The 21,318-nt window shown below is 40.1% G+C and overlaps 2 protein-coding genes across 2 annotated transcripts; both read right to left on the reverse strand.

The window, feature by feature from the left end:
• Window positions 1–9,680: 9,680 nt before the first annotated feature.
• Window positions 9,681–11,974, reverse strand: LOC121787809 (malate synthase, glyoxysomal-like). Its single transcript, XM_042186652.1, has 3 exons — window positions 11,465–11,974; window positions 11,071–11,396; window positions 9,681–10,811 (listed from the first exon to the last, which is right to left on the reverse strand). Exons 1-3 carry the CDS (start codon window positions 11,852–11,854, stop codon window positions 9,824–9,826), a joined length of 1,704 nt encoding a protein of 567 aa, XP_042042586.1. The 5' UTR covers window positions 11,855–11,974; the 3' UTR covers window positions 9,681–9,823.
• A 1,557-nt stretch (window positions 11,975–13,531) lies between these two features.
• Window positions 13,532–20,401, reverse strand: LOC121787520 (protein PLASTID TRANSCRIPTIONALLY ACTIVE 10-like). Its single transcript, XM_042186270.1, has 12 exons — window positions 19,639–20,401; window positions 18,865–18,924; window positions 18,676–18,705; window positions 17,798–17,871; window positions 16,830–16,911; window positions 16,248–16,321; window positions 16,010–16,073; window positions 15,320–15,412; window positions 14,757–14,933; window positions 14,619–14,669; window positions 14,212–14,363; window positions 13,532–14,109 (listed from the first exon to the last, which is right to left on the reverse strand). The coding sequence occupies exons 1-12, from the start codon at window positions 20,362–20,364 to the stop codon at window positions 13,662–13,664; spliced, it is 2,031 nt and encodes a 676-aa protein (XP_042042204.1). The 5' UTR covers window positions 20,365–20,401; the 3' UTR covers window positions 13,532–13,661.
• Between the last annotated feature and the right edge of the window lie 917 nt (window positions 20,402–21,318).

Below are 21,318 nucleotides of genomic sequence, written 5' to 3' on the forward strand. Positions count from 1 at the left end.
AGGTACGGTATACCTTACCGAAACCATCATACCGTATACCTTACCAAAAATTCGATATGAGAAAAAATCATACCTTTACCTTACAAAAATTTTCGGTATACCGAACTTCGGTATACCTTATTTTCGGTATGGCAAATTTCAATATCGATACCACACCTTATTTTCAGTATGTCATATCTAAATTCGGTATACCATACTTTTGCGGTATACCAGAGTTTTACGATATATCGGACTACAATACGACATACCAAAATATCATTATTTTGTAAATAATTCTAAATACAAACACAAATGAAAATAAAATTTCAAAAATACTTAGAAAACAAGAAATTTAATCAAACTCAAACATAATCAATAAAAAAACTGCAACAATTAAACTTCACACAATCACATAACGTTCAACGATATTTGTTTGGAACTAATTTAACTAAAATCTTATATTTGTTTGAAACTAATTGATTCAACGATATCGAGTTTTCCTAATTGAGTTTATTTGATTTTATATTTACATGATTACCCGACAACTATAATGAGGCAAGCTTTGATTTCTACATGTAAATATTTATTTGTTCGGTAAAAGTATGAATTTACTTGATATAATTTGGCATATATTGATATCGGTATATACCGAAAATTAAGGTATATACTGTATTTTCGGTATACCCCGGTATACCTCCGTATATGAAAATTCATACCGTTACCGTACCGAAATAAATCGGTAAGGTATGATACCTTACCGAAAATTGCGGTATACCGAAAATCCGGTATTTTCGGTATTTTTTCGATACGGTAAGTGCGATATTTCGATATTTCGGTATTTTTACCCAGCCCTAACCAAGGCGGCGAAGGCGGCTAGAGTGAGGAAGGGCCGAGGCAAATCAAGCCAGGCTGGCTCGGGGGAGGCTCGAACTCCCTTATGGCCATGTACATGACCGTCACAATGGCGGACACTTCCCGCTTTACGCCCTCCCAGTACCAAGCCTGGTGGAACGGAATTGTCTTTATGGCAGCACAACTTGGCCTTCCGCCTCCTACCGACTTTAGTGCACCTCCACCGCCTTCAGGGGATGATTCGCCGGCGGAGTAGTTTTTTTATTTTCTATAAAATTGTATTTTAAATTATGCCACGTTTATTTTTTTAGGATTTTAATTGTGTGTTTTTTTAATTTTTTAACTTTTAAGTTGTATTTTTATTTTATGTTGTAATTTTATTTTATTTTTAATGAAGTGTGTGTTTTTTTAATTAAATTTGGTTGGAAATAAAAATAAAAAATGAAATTGAATGAATAGTAATTTAAGGGACGGAGGGTTGCAGGTTCCGTCCCTTAGTTAAGGGATGGAGTAAAAAAGTACAGTGGAATCCGCAAATAGTGCTTTAAAGGACGGGATAGTGACAACGTTGTGGATGACCTTACTCTCTCTCGATTGGGATTTGGGGTGCAGAGAAAGACAACATTATGCGATACAAATTCAACTGCAAATCATATTGCCACGTAATTTGCAGTGATTATACTTTATAGTATATTTTTTATACTATTTGATAATTTAATTGGGTCGAATTAAATTGACTATACAGTTTAAACTATTAACAATTTAACAGATTAAGAAATAATTGAACACCATATTCGCGCATCGTCGAAATTTTGAAGTATGATTCGATCTAAAGCAGCTTGTCTTAAGTTTAGAAAAGCATAATAATCTCATCTGCTTGCCGATAATTATTCTGTCGATAGCTTTGAAAGACCAAATGACTTTGCTCAAAAGTAATTCCGAGTGATAGTCCTAACAACTCGCATTTTACCAGGTAAATGAAACCTAAAAACTCTTCATACCCAAAAGTATTTTAAACTGTAATGATATATACAAATTATATGTTGGATTCTGGGGATTACAAGAGATAAAAGCCGGGCGTAATACAACCCAAAAGAAGGAATACAAAAGAGGAAACTGAACTAGAATGAGATTACAAATGCAAAAACGAAACAGTAACCGTGAATAATGTTTAAGCTGAGTCGAGGAGGCCTCTTCCCGCAAGACGAGATACGCCCCGGTAGTGCTCTTCGGTTTGGCGTGTCGTCCCCAAAGGTAAAACGGCTACGTCTCTATTGATGCAGCACCGCAATCAGCAGAGCTCCGGCGAACTGGATGGAGGAGAGGGCAGAGCTTCGACAGAAAGACAATGCAGAGAGGGAGAGAGCTTATGCTGTAATGCTTGTGAATGATGTAGTAGCTAATGCAGTGGAATGACTAGCCTATTTATAGGCCGAGCCACCATGCAGGGTCAACCAAGCCATGAATCTGTAACCGCCGACGGTTACGAGCGTGTGGCAGGAGTGTGCCATCCGTGTGTGGAGCGTGTGGATTTCTCACGTGGCAGCCGTGACTGTGCCTCGCTTGACGACGTGTCAAGCCACTTGGATTGTTGACTCGGCGGTGGTCTAAAAAGAATAGTTTGGGCCAAGCACCAAGGACCACCCAAAGACCAATTGCCAAGATCAAGATCAAGATCGGGATCGGGCTCGCGCTCGGGCTCGGGCTCGGGCCCGAGGCCCGAGGCCCGCGACCACGAGCACGAGCACGGGCACGGGCTCGGGCGGGCGGCGGAGCGCGCGTGTGGGCTCTTTCACCCATCTTGGTCCACTATAATTATTAAGTAACATAAAGTCACTTAATTTATACACATTAAAAGATGTGTTAATCCTCCAATGTGGGATAATTAACACTAGTTAATTATTCCCTAAGCTCCAACTCCAAGCTTTAATTAAAAGCTAATTATGCCCAACTTTAATCCACTATTTCTCACTCACCGGAAATCGGATTTGAGAAAGTGAATATACTACATTTATCTACGTAAAATGTAGATCGACGATATGTCATTTAATTTCATAAAATTAAATGTCTCGTCACATTTATTATTTGGTCAAAATCCATTGACCGGACATATTTTAATCTATGATTTTTTACAATCCCCCACATGAGTGGAAATAGCCGAATGCATATGCATGCAGACACAAGCTCAACCCTCACGAGGTATATAAGCATAAGGATAGGTAGTCGTTGACTTTGAACCCTCCATAGTCGATACCATCGGATACACAGGCGGCTTAGTAGCGCGATGCTTTGAACTAATCCCCAACGGCGTGCACCGAGACAATGGTGTTAACGCTTAAACACCTCAACCTCATCCGTTCTCACGTTTTGTGTCCATTGCGGTCTTGGACACCACTTTGGATTCATAAGTGCGTTTTATGAAGCGACCACACTTCGCACTTATATAGGTGACTCTTAGTCAAGTACATTGCCATACTTGGTCTCTTTGAGAACTCCATCTCTTTGAGATTCTTAAGAACCATTAGAAGTCATAGACTTGGCCTTTACCACTAGGCAAGTTCTCCAACACTCTATTGCTCTCTAGGGAATAGATATAGTTGAGTGTTTCTCATGAACTCTCATAGCTTAGTTGTCCCTTTGAACCAAGTTCTTGGGATCACCAGTCATCATGGTTGGGTTACCACTATGATAATTCTTTAGTTTGTGGATTTCAAACTCATTCCCTCTAGCAACTTATTCATTTGATCACGGTTTAACCCTTTGGTTAGCGGATCCGCTAGATTATCTATTGACTTCACATAGTCAATTGTAATCACGCTAGTTGTGATTAAATGTCTCACGCTGTTATGTCGTCGACGTATATGTCGAGACTTACCATTATAGAAACCATTGTTTGCCCTTCCAATAGCCGCTTGGCTATCGCAGTGGATTAACACTGGTGGCACTGGCTTAGACCAACATGGAATATCTTCAAAGCCACTCGGCTTTCTCACCCGCCTTATCTAAGGCAATGAACTCCGATTCCATTGTTGATCGGGCTATACATGTCTGTTTTGTGGATTTCCACGATACAGCACCACCCCCAATAGTAAAGACGTATCCACTTGTTGAAAGTGAGTCTCTATTATCGGATATCCAATTGGCATCACAGTACCCTTCAAGTACCGGGGGGTATCTCGAGAAGTGTAGCCCAAGATTTTGAGTATGTTTTAAATATCTCAAAACCCTCACAAGAGCTCTCCAATGCTCTTTGCTTGGATTGCTCGTGTAACGACTCAACTTGTTCACGGCACAAGCAATGTCGGGTCGAGTGCAATTAGTTAAATACATAATGCACCCGATGACCCGTGCATACTCTTCTTGTGCAACGGGCTCGCCTTTGTTTTTGCTCAAGTGAACGTCGAGTTCAATTGGAGTCTTAACCGGCGCGCCATCATAGGCTTTGAATTTATTCAATATCTTCTCAACATAATGTGATTGTGTTAAGATGATTCCATCATTCGTCCTTAGAATCTTCATTCCAAGAATTACATCGGCTAGACCCATGTCTTTCATGTCAAAGTTTCTCTTTAACATGGCCTTTGTATCGTTAATTACTTGAGTGTTGCTACCCAAGATTAACATATCATCAAAGTATAGACACACTATAACATGACCGTTATTAGTGCTCTTGATGTAGACACATTTGTCGCACTCGTTGATTTTAAACCCATTTGATAACATTACATTATCAAACTTCAAGTGCCATTGCAATGGCGCTTGTTTTAATCCATATAAGGACTTTACGAGCTTGCATACCTTTTTCTCTTGTCCAGGTACTACAAACCCTTCGGGTTGCTCCATATATATTTCATCTTCTAATTCACCATTTAGAAACGCGGTTTTTACATCCATTTGATGAATCTCAAGATTGTGCAATGCAGCAATAGCGAGAAGCACTCGAATAGATGTAATCCTTGTTACAGGTGAATATGTATCGAAGAAGTCATGTCCTTCCTTTTGTTTAAAACCCTTTACTACTAATCGGGCTTTATACTTATCAACTGTTCTATCGGCCTTAAACTTTCTTTTAAGGACCCATTTGCATCCTAAAGGTTTAGCACATTCGGGCAAATCAACCAACACCCATGTGTGGTTTAGCAAAATTGAATCAATTTCGCTTTGAACAGCTTCTCTCCAATGCAGCCCGTCTGGGCCAGCAAAGGCTACTTTTATCGATGTTGGTTCTTCATCCAACATGAAAGCAATGTAGTCAGGACCAAAAGTTTTTGGTGTTTTGACTCTATTACCACGTCTTAGTACTGTATCTTTTGGATCGGGCCTTGCACGCTTGCGCGATTCAGGTTCCGTATCCGCTGATTTAGAACTAATGGCTTCTTCTTCCACTGGTTTAGAACTAGTGGCTTCTTCTTCAATTCTTGTCTCATAATTGGTTACGACCTTTTCTTTGTCTTTGCAAGGAAATGTATTTTCGAGAAATACGGCATTCCTTGACTCAATTGTTGTCCCTACTGTTATAGTCGATATTTCGGACTTGTGAACAATAAATCGATATGCACTACTATTAAGTGCATATCCAATGAAGATGCACTCAACCGTCTTAGGTCCGATTGTAACTTCTTTGGGCGGAGGAACACACCTTCGCCAAACACCCCCACACCTTGAGGTATTTGTAGGATGGTTTCCTTCCCTTCCACAACTCATAAGGAGTAACATCCTTTCCTTTGAGAGGGATCTTATTCAAGATAGAGTTGGCTGTCAAAACAGCTTCTCCCCACATGTTATGTGGTAATCCTGAAGTCAGAAGCAGTGCATTCATCATCTCTTTTAGAGTTCGATTTTTGCGTTCTGCAACACCATTAGATTGTGGTGAATATGGAGCAGTTGTTTGATGAATTATACCACTTGCGTTGCATAACTCCTCAAACGGGGCTACATATTCGCCTCCTCTATCGCTTCGAATCATTTTGATTTTACAACCAAGTTGATTCTCAACCTCGTTCTTATAATTTTTGAACGCTTCTATTGCTTCATCTTTACTTCTTAAAAGATAAATGTAGCAATACCTTGTGCAATCATCTATGAAAGTGATAAAGTACTTTTTACCACCTCTAGTCTGCATCATCTTTAAATCACATACATCCGTGTGAATTAATTCAAGGGGTTTTGTGCTTCGTTCAACCGAATGAAACGGCAACTTAGTCATTTTTGCTTCAAGACAAATTTCACATTTATCTTGATTATCTACTTCATTAGCCTTTAGTAAATCTAAATTCACTAATCTTTTAATTGCTTTTGAATTTACATGTCCCAATCTACAATGCCACAAATTTGAAGACTCGGTCAAATAAGAAGAAGTAGATGCTTTATTATTATTAGCCAATGGCTTTGGAACACGCAGTGTTGCTACACTAAGCTTGAAAAGTCCGTCGGTTACATAACCTTTTCCGAGGGACTTCCCAAACTTATACAATGTAAACCTATCGGATTCAAGTACAAGTTTAAAACCCTTATTCACTAGTATTGATCCTGAAACTAGGTTCTTCCGGATGTCCGGAACGTGCAGCGCATCCTTCAAGGTGATTGAGACGCCAGACGTCATCTTGAGGATTACATCACCAACTCCGAGGACTTCAGACGAGGCTTGATTCCCCATGTTTATCTTTCTTTCTTCAACGTTGTTGTAGGTGAAGAACATACTCCTATCTGCGCAAACATGTGCAGTAGCGCCGGTATCAATATACCAGCCACCCTTGTTGTTGTTAACAAGGTTGACCTCTTCAGTGACCACAACAATGAGGTCGTTTTCATCCCAGTCCTTGAACTCCTTCTCAACGACGTGGGCAGCCGGCTTCTTCTTCTTGCTGCGGCAGTCTTTTGCAAAGTGGCCTTGTTTGCCACATTTGTAGCAGTCGCCTTCAAACTTGTTTGAAGGCTGCTTTCCCTTCCCTTTGTCACTTGGACGGTTTGGGCGAGGGCGTTTGTTGGAGGGACCGCCCCGCTCCAACAGATTGGCTTTGGCTTCAAGTGGGGTGAAGCCCTTAGCCTTTTAATCACTTTTGCGCACATCAGCCTCAATGCGCAACTTCACGATCAAGTCTTCAAGGGTCATCTGCTTTCGTTTGTGCTTGAGATAACTCTTGAAGTCCTTCCAACTGGGAGGAAGTTTGTCAATGATCGTGCATCTTAGGAACTTATCGGGCAAGGTCATCCCTTCAGCCACTAAGGAGTGGATGATCATTTGGAGCTCTTGGACTTGCTCCATGATGGGTCGAGAGTCGACCATCTTGTAGTCCATAAACTTGGACGCTACAACCTGTTCAGTCCCTGCAGCATTATCTATGCTATATTTCTTTTCTAGGCTTTCCCACATTTGTTTAGATGTGGTTACATTGGAGTATACATTGTACAAACTATCATCTAAAGCACTTAGAATGAAATTTTTACAAAGGTAATCTCCTTTCCTCCAAGCTTCATAATCTGCCATGACTTCGAGCCTAGTCTCTTGGTCGCTTGGTGCGGGCGGCTCGTTTTCAGTGAGAAAGTTGGCGACGCCCAATGTTGTCAAGTAGAACAACATCTTTTGATACCACCTCTTGATGTCTGATCCTCCAAACTTGGGTGGTTTCTCGGCAGGTGGCATCATTCTTGGTGCCTAAGGTGCCGCAGTTGGTCCTTGGAAGGAACCAATTCTGTTGCCCCCGAAGGAGCCAACAACATGGTTGGGCATAGGGCCCCCACCATTCATGTTAGGCATAGAGCCCGCCATGAACGTACTATCCCCGAAGGGACTAGCACTCGCATGAGACCCGAAGGCCCCAGCATTCGTGTGAGGCCCGAAGGCCCCAACACTCGATCCATTATAGGATCCGAATGAACCACTAAAAGTGGAACCAACCGATCCACTCGAGGTGGATCCACCAGTGAGCCCAAGGGGGTTAACGAACTCCCAAGGGGTTGTTGATGAAGAGGGATAGCGCCCGGGAGTGGGCATCATCGTCGGAATCGACGACGTATTGACCGGTCCAGTGGTCGCCATGGTGGAAGGAATGACGGCGGTGGTGGCGGCAGCAGTGGTGTTAGATTCCGTCGACATCACCAGCAAAGGTGTTTTAAGTTTCGAAATTATTAAGTTCAGTTGAAAAGGTCCAAATCCCTTCAAAGGCAAGTTATCTCGTCTTACGATTGTTGGATTCTGGGGATTACAAGAGATAAAAGACGGGCGTAATACAACCCTAAAGAAGGAATAAAAAAGAGGAAACTGAACTAGAATGAGATTACAAATGCAAAAACGAAACAGTAACCGTGAATAATGTTTAAGCCGAGTCGAGGAGGCCTCTTCCCGCAAGACGAGATACGCCCCGGTAGTGCTCTTCGGTTTGGCGTGTCGTCCCCAAAGGTAAAACGGCTACGTCTCTATTGATGCAGCACCGCAATCAGCAGAGCTCCGGCGAACTGGATGGAGGAGAGGGCAGAGCTTCGACAGAAAGACAATGCAAAGAGGGAGAGAGCTTATGCTGTAATGCTCGTAACCGCCGACGGTTACGAGCGTGTGTCAGGAGTGTGCCATCCGTGTGTGGAGCGTGTGGATTTCTCACGTGGCAGCCGTGACTGTGCCTCGCTTGACGACGTGTCAAGCCACTTGGATTGCTGACTCGGCGGTGGTCTAAAAAGAATAGTTTGGGCCAAGCACCAAGCCCAAAGACCAATTGCCAAGATCAAGATCCAAGATCGGGCTCGGGCTCGGGCGGGCGGCGGCGGCGGCGCGCGCGTGTGGGCTCTTTCACCCATCTTGGTCCACTATAATTATTAAGTAACATAAAGTCACTTAATTTATACACATTAAAAGATGTGTTAATCCTCCAATGTGGGATAATTAACACTAGTTAATTATTCCCTAAGCTCCAACTCCAAGCTTTAAATAAAAGCTAATTATGCCCAACTTTAATCCATTATTTCTCACTCACCGGAAATCGGATTTGAGAAAGTGAATATACTACATTTATCTACGTAAAATGTAGATCGACGATATGTCATTTAATTTCACAAAATTAAATGTCTCGTTTCATTTATTATTTGGTCAAAATCCATTAACCAGGCATATTTTAATCCATGATTTTTTACATTATAGGTCATATCCAAGATTAATAATTTTGAGTTACAAATGATACAAAGCCAACAACTTTTGATATGACATGAAAAGTTGACGTGAACACGTGTAAAATTATTTTCAAGTCTAATCTTGTTTGTGTCCTAATCAAGTTAATCCGCTAAGTGCATTATAATTTAGATTGATTTCCGATCAAATTCGTATAATCCATTAATAATTAAAAAGAGTATTTTTATTATAATTGTTTTTGTTTCCGGACTTTTTTTAGCACTACTTTATAAGAGTTAGAATTATGTTATTATTTTCTCCCTTTATATGTTGTCTTCGTTCCTTGCCTTCACCGATACTACCACCAAAACCAAAATGTTCTCGCCTATAGAGTCATATCTTATCCACTACATATCAATTTGTATCACTTGATTATCGTGTCGGGTTGTATCTTCTCATATCATTTTTTAAAAAAATTCATACGAACAATGATTTTTTAAAGTTTACTCTCTAAATTTAACATTTTTTAATTCCACTAAAACAACCTAAATTAAGGAAGTAAAATTACGATTCAAACACTAGCTAGCAGTCTGCCTGAAGATCATTTTTTGCTCTCTTGTTATGTTACAGTAGAACACATTTTCCATAATTGTGGTATCATCGATAATTTGCATGCCATATATGAGCAGTTTATTTAGTAACCATCACAAACGTTGTCATAAACTATTAAAAGAAATAGTACAAGATTGGGTTAAAATGTAAACGACATATTTTAGCATTCAAACATATTGATAATATCGAAACATACATAGCCAAATGGTACAAAATCAGAGCTGAAACATTGATTTATTAGCAAGAAACACCAACATGGTAAGGTAAGGCGACGATCAATTTTCAAAGCCTCGAAGAAGCAAGTGGATGATGAAGAACGATGTGGTTGTAGGCATCAAGCGTCAGAAAATCATCCAAACTCGGCGCCGTGCACTGCCTCGCAAACATCTTACACGCCTCTCTATACATCCCTTTGCTAAATCTCTCCTTCCCAACCTCCCTCTCAATCCTCTCCATCTCCTCCTCCACCACCCTCCCAAACAGCTCCGGCGTCACCCTCACCCCGAGCCCGTCCCCGTCCAGCTCCACTCCGTACTTGAGCCACTGCCAGTTCTGCACCCGGCTTATCTCCGCCGTCGCCGCGTCCTCCATCAGGTTGTACAGCGGCACCGACCCGCTCCCGGTCAGCCACGCCGCCACGTACTGGATCCCCACCCTCGTGTTCAGGCGGAGGCCCTCCATGCTGCGGACCCCGCGAGGCGTCTGCAGCAGGTCCTCCGCCTGCACCCCGGCCGCGTCCTCCCGCTTCGCAGACTGGATCTGGTTGGGCCCACCGCCCATGTGGGCGTCAAACACCTCTGCGATCGCGGGGATCAGGCCGGGGTGGGCCGCCCACGTCCCGTCATGGCCGGCCAGGACTTCCCTGAGCTTGTCCTTGCGGACGAGCTCCAGGGCCGCCTCGTTAGCCCTGGGGTCGTCCCGGATGGGGATCTGGGCGGCCATGCCGCCCATGGCGTGGACGCCGCGGCGGTGGCACGTGCGGATCAGGAGGTCGGAGTAGCTCCGCATGAAGTGCTGGGCCATGCCAACGAGGACGCGGTCGGGGAGGAGGCGGTCCGGGTGGGCCTGGAAGGTCTTGACGTAGCTGAAGATGTAGTCCCACCGGCCGCAGTTGAGCCCCACCGAGTGGTCCCGAAGCTCGTACAAAATCTCGTCCATCTGGAACACCGCCGGCAGAGTCTCGATCAGCACTGTCGCTCTAATGCTCCCGTTTTCTATTCCCGCCATTTTCTCCGCCGCCGTGAACACATTGTTCCATATCCTAGCCTCCCTGCGATAATTTAATACTATATATTTAGACTCAACCAGGTTTCTATTATTACTAGATCAATTTCTCATAATTTTACAATTATATATTGTATTTGAAATTATATAGTGAAATATATAGCAGACATAAATACACATCTTATGAAATATTTATGTATTGAGTCAATTTAGGAGACCCACTCCTCCTCCGGTACCATGATTGAAATACGATATTTTTTTTTGTATCTTAAAAGCAAGATGGAGTAGTATGAATCAATACATACGTAGAATGCTCCATTTTGGGGAGGTAGAAGAAGGGGCCAAATCCCTGGCCTTGATTGCGGCGGAAGGCGGACCAGTTATGAAAAAAGTAGAGGCCGAAGTCGACCAAGCAGCCGGCGGCAGGGTGGCCGTCGATCAAGACGTGAGCCTCAGGCAGATGCCAGCCTCTAGGCCGAACAAAGAGCTTCGCCGTCTGCTCATTCAGCTTATACACTCTGTTTCTCGCTTTATCATGGTAGCTAATCGTGCCCCTCACCGCATCTCTCAAATTGATGTGCCCTCGCATCAGATTCTCCCAATTCGGCGCCAACGCATCCTCAAAATCAGCCTGCCACATCGAAATCCCCAATCACAATCTCAAATAAACTGATTAATTCGAATTTGAATTTCACAAACCATGAAAACTTTGGCGCCGGAGTTGAGCGCGTTGATGACCATCTTCCTCTCGACGGGGCCGGTGATCTCGACGCGGCGGTCGGCGATGGCGGGGGGCGGAGGGGCGCAGAGCCAGTCGGCGTCGCGGAGGGGCTTGGTGGCGGGGTCGAAGGCGGGGAGCGCGCCGCGGTTGTAGCGGAGCTTGGCCTCGTTTCGGCAGTCCATAGCGTACTTGATGTGGGTGGCGAATTGGCGCTGCAGAGAGGCGACGAATTGGAGAGCGTCTCTGGTGAGAATGGTGGCGAATTCGGCGTCGTATCGTCCCCTGATGTCGACTCCCTCGGGCACGTCGTATCCCACAGGGTTTTTCCTCATTGGAGGGACTTCAACCAGATTTTCAAAACCAACCATGTTTGTTTAGTTGGGAAAGTAATTTGTATGGGGCAAAGGTGGTATATAAATAGAAGGGGGGAGGGGAGCTCATTTAGTCTATATACCCACTATGGGAATTGAGTCCGTAACATTCGATCCTCCTTTAAGGGCCAACGTCCTCGTTGGTCATGGCTGGTTCGAGTTCTCGTACGTCACGGCCACGTTGGTCCCAACGGATTCTTTGCCCAGCCACCACTCCGTGGGTCACCACTCCGAGCGGTCCCAAACGCACTCGTTGGTCACGGCGAGTTCGTTGCCCGGCCACCACTCCGAGCCGTTTGGACTCTCAATAAAAGAGCCAATTGATACAGACCAAATAAGAGAACTTATCCCAAAAGACTAACCTGTTAGAAGAGAGAGTTCATTTAGTGTATATACCCCCACATCAATTGTTCTCACAATCAATGTGGGAATTGAGTCCGTAACCGGAGCGGTGAAGGGATAGGATTGAAGTTGAATTGCGTATTGGGATAAAATAGAAAAATGAGTTTGGAGTGATGTTATATGGAATGGGATAAGTGTTATGGGCGTTGGTTTGGATTAGCGTGCCATCCTTGGGAAATGTATTTTTCATCACTTTTGTCTTATTTCAATCAAGATCATAAACCACTCCCTCACGATTAAATCACTGTAGATATATCATCTTGATGTTATTCGCGTGTTAAAAATTGTGTTGTGAGGGAAATACTGATGATAATAAAGAGAACTATATGATGGACACAAAATTGAAACGAGTAGACATGCTTATTTTTTAGTCTTCCCGAACCGATATTAAAGACAAACAGAGAGGGCGGATATGAAATTTTACATCCGGATAAGGAAAAATTAGTTATGCGAAGGGGACAGTCGACTCCTCCTGAACCTCGATCGCCCACTGCGTCCAGCAATGCAATAATTGTCACTAATTATGATCAAATTCTGGGTTGGTCCATATTTTTAAAACTTTGAAAATAAATTAGAGATGATGAAATTGTTGCAATTATCTCATTTTTTTTCGGCAACTGACAACCAATTTACACATATGGACAAAAGTTGTTTCAAACTTAATAATGTGTTGTTTTTCCGTTTAAATCAACTACCACATCAACGTGTTATTCGACAGAAACTTGAAGGATTAGATCATTTCAAAATTTTCATCTGTTTTGGTTTATTTTTTATTTTTTGCTAAGTGTTGAACTTAACATAATTTTACAATCTTTCATGATTATTGGAAAAAAAAATCGCTAAATTAAAGTAAAAATTAGATAGAGGAAAAAATTTTTAAATTAGAGTAAAAATATATAAATGAAAATATTAAAATTAGGCTTTACTCTTGTAATTAATCATATCATAAGATAAATGTAATATTCTGATAAGTATTCCTGGTCATTAATTTGCAAATTATGTGCCAATTACGCACAACAAAGTATTTACTCTGAGGGAAAAAAAAAAGTAGATTGAGTACTTAGAGTCATTTTGCATGCTTAAGACCATCCTAATGGAACTCTAACTCAAAATGGAGTAGGCAACTTGCTTCAAAACCATCACAATATTATGTAATTTTTATATTAAAATGTGTTTAGTATAAAGATGCTCTAAGTTTGTTGTAGCTCAAAAAGAGTAAAATGAAGAAATATATTCCGCTTTCATATGCATACAGCATAATCAACACGAAAAGAAAAAAAAAATAGTAAGTGGCCATCAAATATATGAGATTTACTACATAGTTTATGCATATGGGCACGGCCAAAATACAGTCCAAATTCTATACAGCTACAAAAATTGATATCTCAACCTCAGCTCAAAACTAATCCTCAAACATTCCTTCATCCGACAGTCTCGGAGACTCAGTGCCATTGACATGAGGCTGGTTAGACGCAGTCCCGGCACTCGTAGAACTCAGAATGCTGTAATCAAAGTCCTCCTCATCGCTGTCGTCATCATCTTCCTCTCCGGGGTCCCTGTCCGACTCTTCTGCTTCACACTCCTCGGGCTTGAGCCCGAGTTTCTCCCTCTGCTGTTGCTGCTTGACAGCATCCTCATACGACATTTCATACCAAACCGTTCCTTTGCCAACGATGGATTTGTTGTGAGTATCCGTCATGCGCTCTTGCTTGCTCTTCTCAGAGTTCTTTGGCTCCCCCCAGTAGTCATAACGATACAACGCGCTATCAGGGTCGTATTGGTCTTTTCCGAAGAAACTCGGGTCAACGTACCTGCCTGGCTCTTCCAACGGAAGCCCCAGAGCTCGACGGCTGCAAGTTACAAAACAGAAAAATTAAGTTTGAAAACAAACAAAATCTAGCAACTCCAGTCCCAGAAATCTCAATCCTCCAAAATTCTCAAACAAAACGTACCAGCTTATATCTCGGAGAAGAGTTTCTCTTTCTTCGAATGATCTTCGCCAATGGATAAGGTCGTATTCATCCATTTCCTCGTTGCGCCTCAGCTTAGTAATCTTATACGTCTCCCCACGTTCTTCGGCTTCTTTCCTTAGTTTGTTATGCAGCTGAAACAAGGCAGAAAGTAACATCATAAAGAAATTTTTTCTCCGCAGTGAGAGATAATCATCAAAGACGAGAATCTTTCGATTAAAATGAACAGTTTTTGGACAAACAGAGATGCAAGCAGACCGGGTTGGATAGTCTACCATTTACGGAAGCAAATGATGTGAAGAATACTAAAACAATAGGGTACATGTGAATTTAACCCGAAGCATCAAAATGTACTAACGCTGCAAAGGAATAGAGATTAACAAACAAACCTGACGCTCAGCTTGTGCAGCTTCCAAATCAAGTTCCTTTACACTTACTTTCTGCAAGTAAGTATGACTGTATGAGATAATTGCACATAAATAAATTTAAGGCACGAAAAGATAACAAGGGAAAGAAAAAAAGATTACCAAAGTCATTCTGGGAACTGTAGTGTTCTTGTATTTAGCTTTTCCGTACTCTGCGCAGTTTTCTTCATCAATTTCTTCTTCGTCGGTCAATTCTGATAAGCGTTTGCCTTTATATTTATTAGGATTTGCATCCACATCATCCAATATCATTTGTTCAGCGTTATGTATCTGCCATAGCTGCATTCAACACAGACTATCTTAGATGCAGATTCAAGGAACTCAAGCATGATGAATGTCGATATAAAAAGGGCTGGGTTATGGTAAAAACCTGATTTTCTGTAAAAACTACAAACTTGTTGCACATAACATATAAAGTAACAGGACTTGCATATAAATTAACTGAACCCCACATGAATTTGAAACCAGGACCACAAATTCATTAGAGTTCAGTGCAGTTAATTGTAGGTTCATTGCTGTTACTTTAATTAACAAGCAGAATATATTGAGCTTTGGTCACCCTTTTTGTACTAAGCATGCACTTTTACACATGATCAATAAAAGATCAAATATTTCTTGTAACAAATGAATGGGAGCGCTTTAAGCTGGATCGAGCTTTAGAATACCTTATCGACGTATGGGTGGTTTGATAATAAAGGTTCCTCTTCCCACTTAATTCCAGGATCTTTTCTAGGAATTGGAGGTCTTCCACAATCACGCTGTATAAAAAAAGATAAACAAATTGCAGATTGCTAAACATGAAGTTTAAGAATGCTTGACGATCATGATATAGGAGAGTAACTGGAGCAGCAATGGATAAGAATATGATTTGAACAAGTCTAGCATTAAGTTCAAATAAATAAGTAAAAGAAGATTTGGATGCTGACATGCTTAAAATCTTAATATTGTTTACCTATACAGAATATATAGGATTTCCCTCAGAAAAAAGGTAATTAAAGAAGAAACAAAAACAGAACAAAGAAAGAACACACGGGATGAAATTAACTTGTGGGCATGTATGGTAATACTCCTCTTAAAAAAGTTTATTGAACCTTTCACAACAAGTCATTTGTATAAAAGACATTTCACATCAATAAGAGTAAACTCAGCTAAGTGGTTTGGTTTGCCTCAATTTCACCAGTGCGAACTCAGTTTCAGAGAATTCACTGGTATCCATAGATTGAAATGGGTGGTAAGACTAGCATTTAGTCATTACCATACATACGATCAGTCATGAAGAAAAAAGAGCATATAATATCATTGGACAATACATAACTAAGTTCAAACTAGACATAAGCAGAAATAAAATAACTCACACGTAGTTCATCTGGATTCTCATCGTCTCGGTGAAATATAGGGGGAAAGTCAAATTTATTGAAACTGCAACAACCATGTCAACTGATGATATCAATGAGCTGTTAAGTAAATTGCATGTACGGCATTGTCAATATATTCAGAGAATGATACATAGATCCACAAAAGAGGAAACAGACTTTAGTTGAGACTAGGATAATAATGACTCTGAAACTATAAGTTGGTATATAGGAAGCTCACATTAGGTGATCTATATTCGGATGGACAAACCGCATCTCTATAGGAAATCGAAAGCGATAGGGATCTCGTTTAGCCTGCACCAAGGAAATTATATCAGATTGCTCAGCATGCATGATTTCCGGTGGGTTGTTGCTTAACAATAACATTAATGCATGTAGTGAGATAAAGTTTTCAGCAATAATAACCCACAAAAGACATCTTCACATCTTATTCGAGTTTGAGAAGTGTTCTACTTTTTTTTGGTACACAAAGATATCCAAACATACAATGTCTTATCACTTTTTATGGACAACATGTCAAATAATTATGGGTGGTAGGAGTTGCATCTATAGAATAAATAGTAATACTAAAAGAATAAGTCGGTGTATCAGAACTATAATCAACCGTCTCAAAACGAACTACAGTAACATCACTGATTATACAAAAGCATATGGGGCATTATCTGCAACACCCCAAAATGATGTGTTCGATAATGTTTCTCACACTTACTACTTAAGGTTTATATCAAATAATATTATCCTTATGTTTTTTAACACCCAATTGTGTTAAAACAAGTACAAAGAAAAGTTGAGGTCAACTTACTGTAATCTCAACAAGGACGAGCATCCCAACTTTAATGTGATGTCGGATCCAGTACCAATCATTACGCTTTATAGGAACCCACCTGAATGGTCAATTCAATGTAACGGCTAGTGTTGAAAATTCGAACTCGGAATAGGAAACAGTCACAGATGCATGTAATGTAGTTATGTATTTACAAGTTGAAGGAGTTCCATTTAGGCTGAGGTAAGCCAAAATAACTTCCTCAATATAGGTACCAGTTTATCCTAGAAGTAGTAGTTAACAAATTCCACATCCGATACTACCTGGAAAAGATGATTAACCATATGGATGTGAAACCAAACCATGATGATATATTAATGTTAACTACCTAGGAATTAATAATGTTAAAGAATCTAAAAACCATAACGTAGGAAAGGTATCAATGGCGACTCTGCAAATAAGTTGCACATACAGCACCACAGCAATATGAATCATCTAATAGGTGAAAATAAGATCCCCCATTGTATCTTGATGATGAACGAAATTAAAATGGTTTAGTATTCAAGAATCTGAACAATATACAGCTCCTATGGAAATCCTAATACTGATAAAACTAAAATGTACCAATGAATGTCCTATGGACAAAAATTGACAGAGCAGCACTAAAGACGGGTGGCTGTATATCCACATAAATAATAATCAAACACTTTTTAATTGTATAAACACTCATGTTATACCACAGACTACAAAGCGGAAGCTCTATTCTTTAAAAGGGCTGTGACCAGCATGGTGTATGGTCAAACCTTTTTAGGGTAAGACAGGTAGTATTTATGTTTATTAGGGATAAATAAATATGTGATGTTTTGCATCAATTGGACCTAAAGGAGAGGGAACGCTACTCATTTCTTTAAGCACCTCAAGGTATAGGTTTAAGTGAACATGATGTACATACATGAACTGGTCAAATTTAAGAAACAAACATTATGTACAGAAGCAATAGTCCATACCCGTCGTGAACACCTCCAATGTCAACAAATGCTCCTTGATAAAGATGTACTGCAGTTACTTTACCTGAACATATCTTTGGAAAAGAAGGAAAATAATTACGAACAGATTCGACTTGAATGCATATTTTGCTTATTATAAATATATTTACTACAATATACATACTCTGACTGCATATGTTAACAGCAGAAAGTTAATTTCATAACTAGCCAAATATTATGAATACAATTTTCCTTTCATTAGAAAAGATATTTCCATAGCCCATATAATGGAGATGTCTGCTGCAATTTTATAAAAAGCTTACTCAACAGGTAACACCAAGAATAAATTAAAAACCATAAAAAAGGACATATATAGATAAAGTCTAGATTAATTTGCTATAACAAAATCCAATAAAAAGCTACAAAAGGATACTTAGAAGCTTAGTTGAAATGGTAAAAACGCTTAGTAAACCAAGAAAACATGCAAATATGAAAATGAAATAGCAGTGTGTTCAAACATACTCCCTCCGTCCTTTAAAAATAGAAACTTTTGAAATGACACAGGTTTTAATGCATAATGGTAAAATAAGAGAGAGATAGAAAGAAAAAAGTGATTGAAGTGTTGTTAGTGGGTAATGAGTCCCACCTCATTAGAGAGACAAAAGTTTCCTAAAATAGAAAGTGCATAATTTTAAGGGACGGAGGGAGTAATATACAAAGAAATTCACCAGATATGAAATGAAATGACACATAAGATTTGCATTTTCATTAGTTTTTTATAAGGAAAGATAAACAAACTATTGGAAATATTCAAGAAGAGAAAACTTGAATGGAAATTGAATTATACATGCAGAAATCATGGAAATAAAGGAACCAAAGAGCTGTGAATGTTTACTTACCAGTCCAGGGTAATAGAACGGAAGTTCATACTGCAGGAACGAGAAAATAACAAAAAAAGAAATAATTAGTTCATTCATAATCATTCAAACTGACCCCATGACAGTGCAATATGTAAACTAATACTATGAGGATGGAAGATATCTGTAATATTATAGGGTATGAATAGAAAGACACAGCATTGAAATTACCATTTCCTCATTGTAATCCTTTCCCCTTTTCCTTCTGCCAGGATAATAATCTTGATCAACCTGCAATGTGACATACTTATTTGAGACTTTCCTCAGTAGCATTATCAGAAAAATTCTTTCCTACACAATGCACACACACACACACACACAAACATACATTACATACAAATAACAAAGTAAGAACATATGTACCCTTTTGCTTTTTTAGATGTGACCTAGTCAATGCATATGGGTGAACTTGTCACTTACGATCATGAGTTCAAATCCCACTAATGTCTTCTAGGTTGATCCCGTTGTACCAGGCTTACCTAGTGTGATCTCCCTAAGTGTAGTTTATGAACTACTAACATAGGACCAAGAGCGGGTTTTACCTAAGCACAAGTAGCATCAACGGTTTTCTCCTCATCGCCAGCGGAAAAAGTTCAAGGAGATGCATGTTATTTTTCTATCAGCATGCACCAATTACTGAAGAGCAAGATTCAATCTTTTATCATCATAATGAATTCTAACCAAGAACAGTGTCTTTAGGAAACTAATGGATCAACACACTTCCATTCATTATTGACTTTAAACATGTAGACACTTTTTAGAATGGAATAATTGCAGATTCATCGACCCATTAAAGAAACTGTATACTTAAGCAACTAATTCAACTCCAGGTTTTCCATAATTTGGCGCAGATGCACCGAATAAGTCAAGTATTGAGCACCAAGAAATGCACGAAGAAACCATAAAAAAAGGCAACAAAGTAGATAATCAAATCCAAAAACAAACCTCATAGGATTCCTCCTCCAACCGATCCTCGTTCGCCTCCACCCACTCATTGTACTGCTTCAGGAACATATTATACCTCTCCAAACACATATCCTCCATCTCCGTCCCTTTCTCCAACCGCTCCTCCACCTTCTCCGGATCCACTCTCAAAGCCGAAAAGATCTTATGTGCACCTCGAATAAATTCCAACTCCTTCTTGTCGACCTCCCACCCCCTAGGAGGCCAGTCCCTGGGAGGAACCAGTCCCAGCACCAGCGGCCCACTCCACAACGGCTCGAGTGGCTCGGGAATCTCACCCTTAATCTCAAACTGCTTTGCGAAAAACTCATCCTCCGTGAGGCCCATTTCAGCAGCCTTCTGCTTCCTGTACTTGGGAGTGAGCATTTTGAAAGCCTCGATGGCTTCAGGGGACTGAAGAGGCACCTCCTCGCCTTCATTGAGGGATTTGCGAGCGAAATCGGCTTCGGGGGTGAGGATTTCTTCCCAGGGAGCCCAGCCCCTCTCGACCCAGTTCCTTCTCCGAGCTTCCTCTTCGGACTCCTTCTCCTTTGGGCCGAAGGAGGCGAGGAATGCGTCGTCGTCGCCAACGGGATACTCGTCGGAGGAGTAGGAGCGGAGGAGATGGGGCTTCAATTTGATGGATTTGTGGGGTTTAAGGAAGGGTTTTGGTGGGATTGGAAGGAAGGTGGTGAAGGAAGAGAGGGTTTGGAGTTGGAAAGATTGCATTTTTGGGGTTGTTTGTTTGGGATTGGGGTTTTGGGAGAGTGGATAAAGTTAGTTTTGTTAGTTACGAAATGGGGTTGGATTTCGGCTAATAATTAAACTTAATGCCGTGAATTTTTTATTTTATTTTATAAGTAGTAGTATATAATAAGGCTGTATATTTTTAAACACCTTATAGTACCTATTACATAATGACAATAAATTGTTTTATGTGGCTAAAAATATATTCAAAAATAGAGAGTAGGGACTTAGGTAGTAGTATTTAATTTTAATGATTCAAGAAAAAGTATTTTTTTTAATGTTAAAATGGCTTAAATATCATTATTAATACAGTTACATGAAGTTTATTGTTTAAATTTTCGAAATATTAGAATAAATAAATATAAACAGAAATGAAACAAAGATTTGGAGGTGAAACCCAAATATAACCCATTCTATCATCTAATTTCCAATCACCTTTCCGTATTTGAATGTAAACTTTATGTAAAATTGACAAAACGCCTCAATATAACTAATTAAGGTATTCATTTATTTTTATTATTAAAACTAGTATATAATTGGGTAGCATTCATCTGTTTTTTTAATATTGTTATTTAGATTTTACTATTTCTTTCTTATTATACAAAAATTATACACATATATGAATATTGTCAAGATTACATGATAAATCGCTGCACCACTTTGATTCCTTGTCATACATGGACCATCTTTAACATATGGTCTTTCTTCAGACAGACTAACCACATTGACACTATGTTTTGTAAATGTAATTATAAGTTTTAGATGATTCAAAATCATTGATAGGAGATTGTACTTAACAATATGTAAAATTTTGAAAATTCTATTTAAAGTAAAAATTGAATAGATTGATATGATAGGAACTTAAGCCAATGCATAATCACCGGAGTACTTTATTTTAACTTGAATTTTTGAAAACTCTAAAAGTAACAAAATTGA

The sequence above is a fragment of the Salvia splendens genome, chromosome 22, assembly GCF_004379255.2.
Source record: "Salvia splendens isolate huo1 chromosome 22, SspV2, whole genome shotgun sequence".
Classification (NCBI taxonomy): Eukaryota; Viridiplantae; Streptophyta; class Magnoliopsida; order Lamiales; family Lamiaceae; genus Salvia; species Salvia splendens.

Coding starts and splice junctions, on each gene's coding strand:
- LOC121787809 (XM_042186652.1), bottom strand. CDS start 11,854: ATGGTTGGTTTTGAAAATCTGGTTGAAGTCCCTCCAATGAGGAAAAAC. Junction 11,397..11,464: donor CCGGCGCCAAAGTTTTCATG/GTTTGTGAAATT, acceptor TCGATGTGGCAG/GCTGATTTTGAGGATGCGTT. Junction 10,812..11,070: donor CCCAAAATGGAGCATTCTAC/GTATGTATTGAT, acceptor AAATTATCGCAG/GGAGGCTAGGATATGGAACA.
- LOC121787520 (XM_042186270.1), bottom strand. CDS start 20,364: ATGCAATCTTTCCAACTCCAAACCCTCTCTTCCTTCACCACCTTCCTT. Junction 14,934..15,319: donor ACCACCCATACGTCGATAAG/GTATTCTAAAGC, acceptor TGTTGAATGCAG/CTATGGCAGATACATAACGC. Junction 14,670..14,756: donor CAGTTCCCAGAATGACTTTG/GTAATCTTTTTT, acceptor ACTTACTTGCAG/AAAGTAAGTGTAAAGGAACT.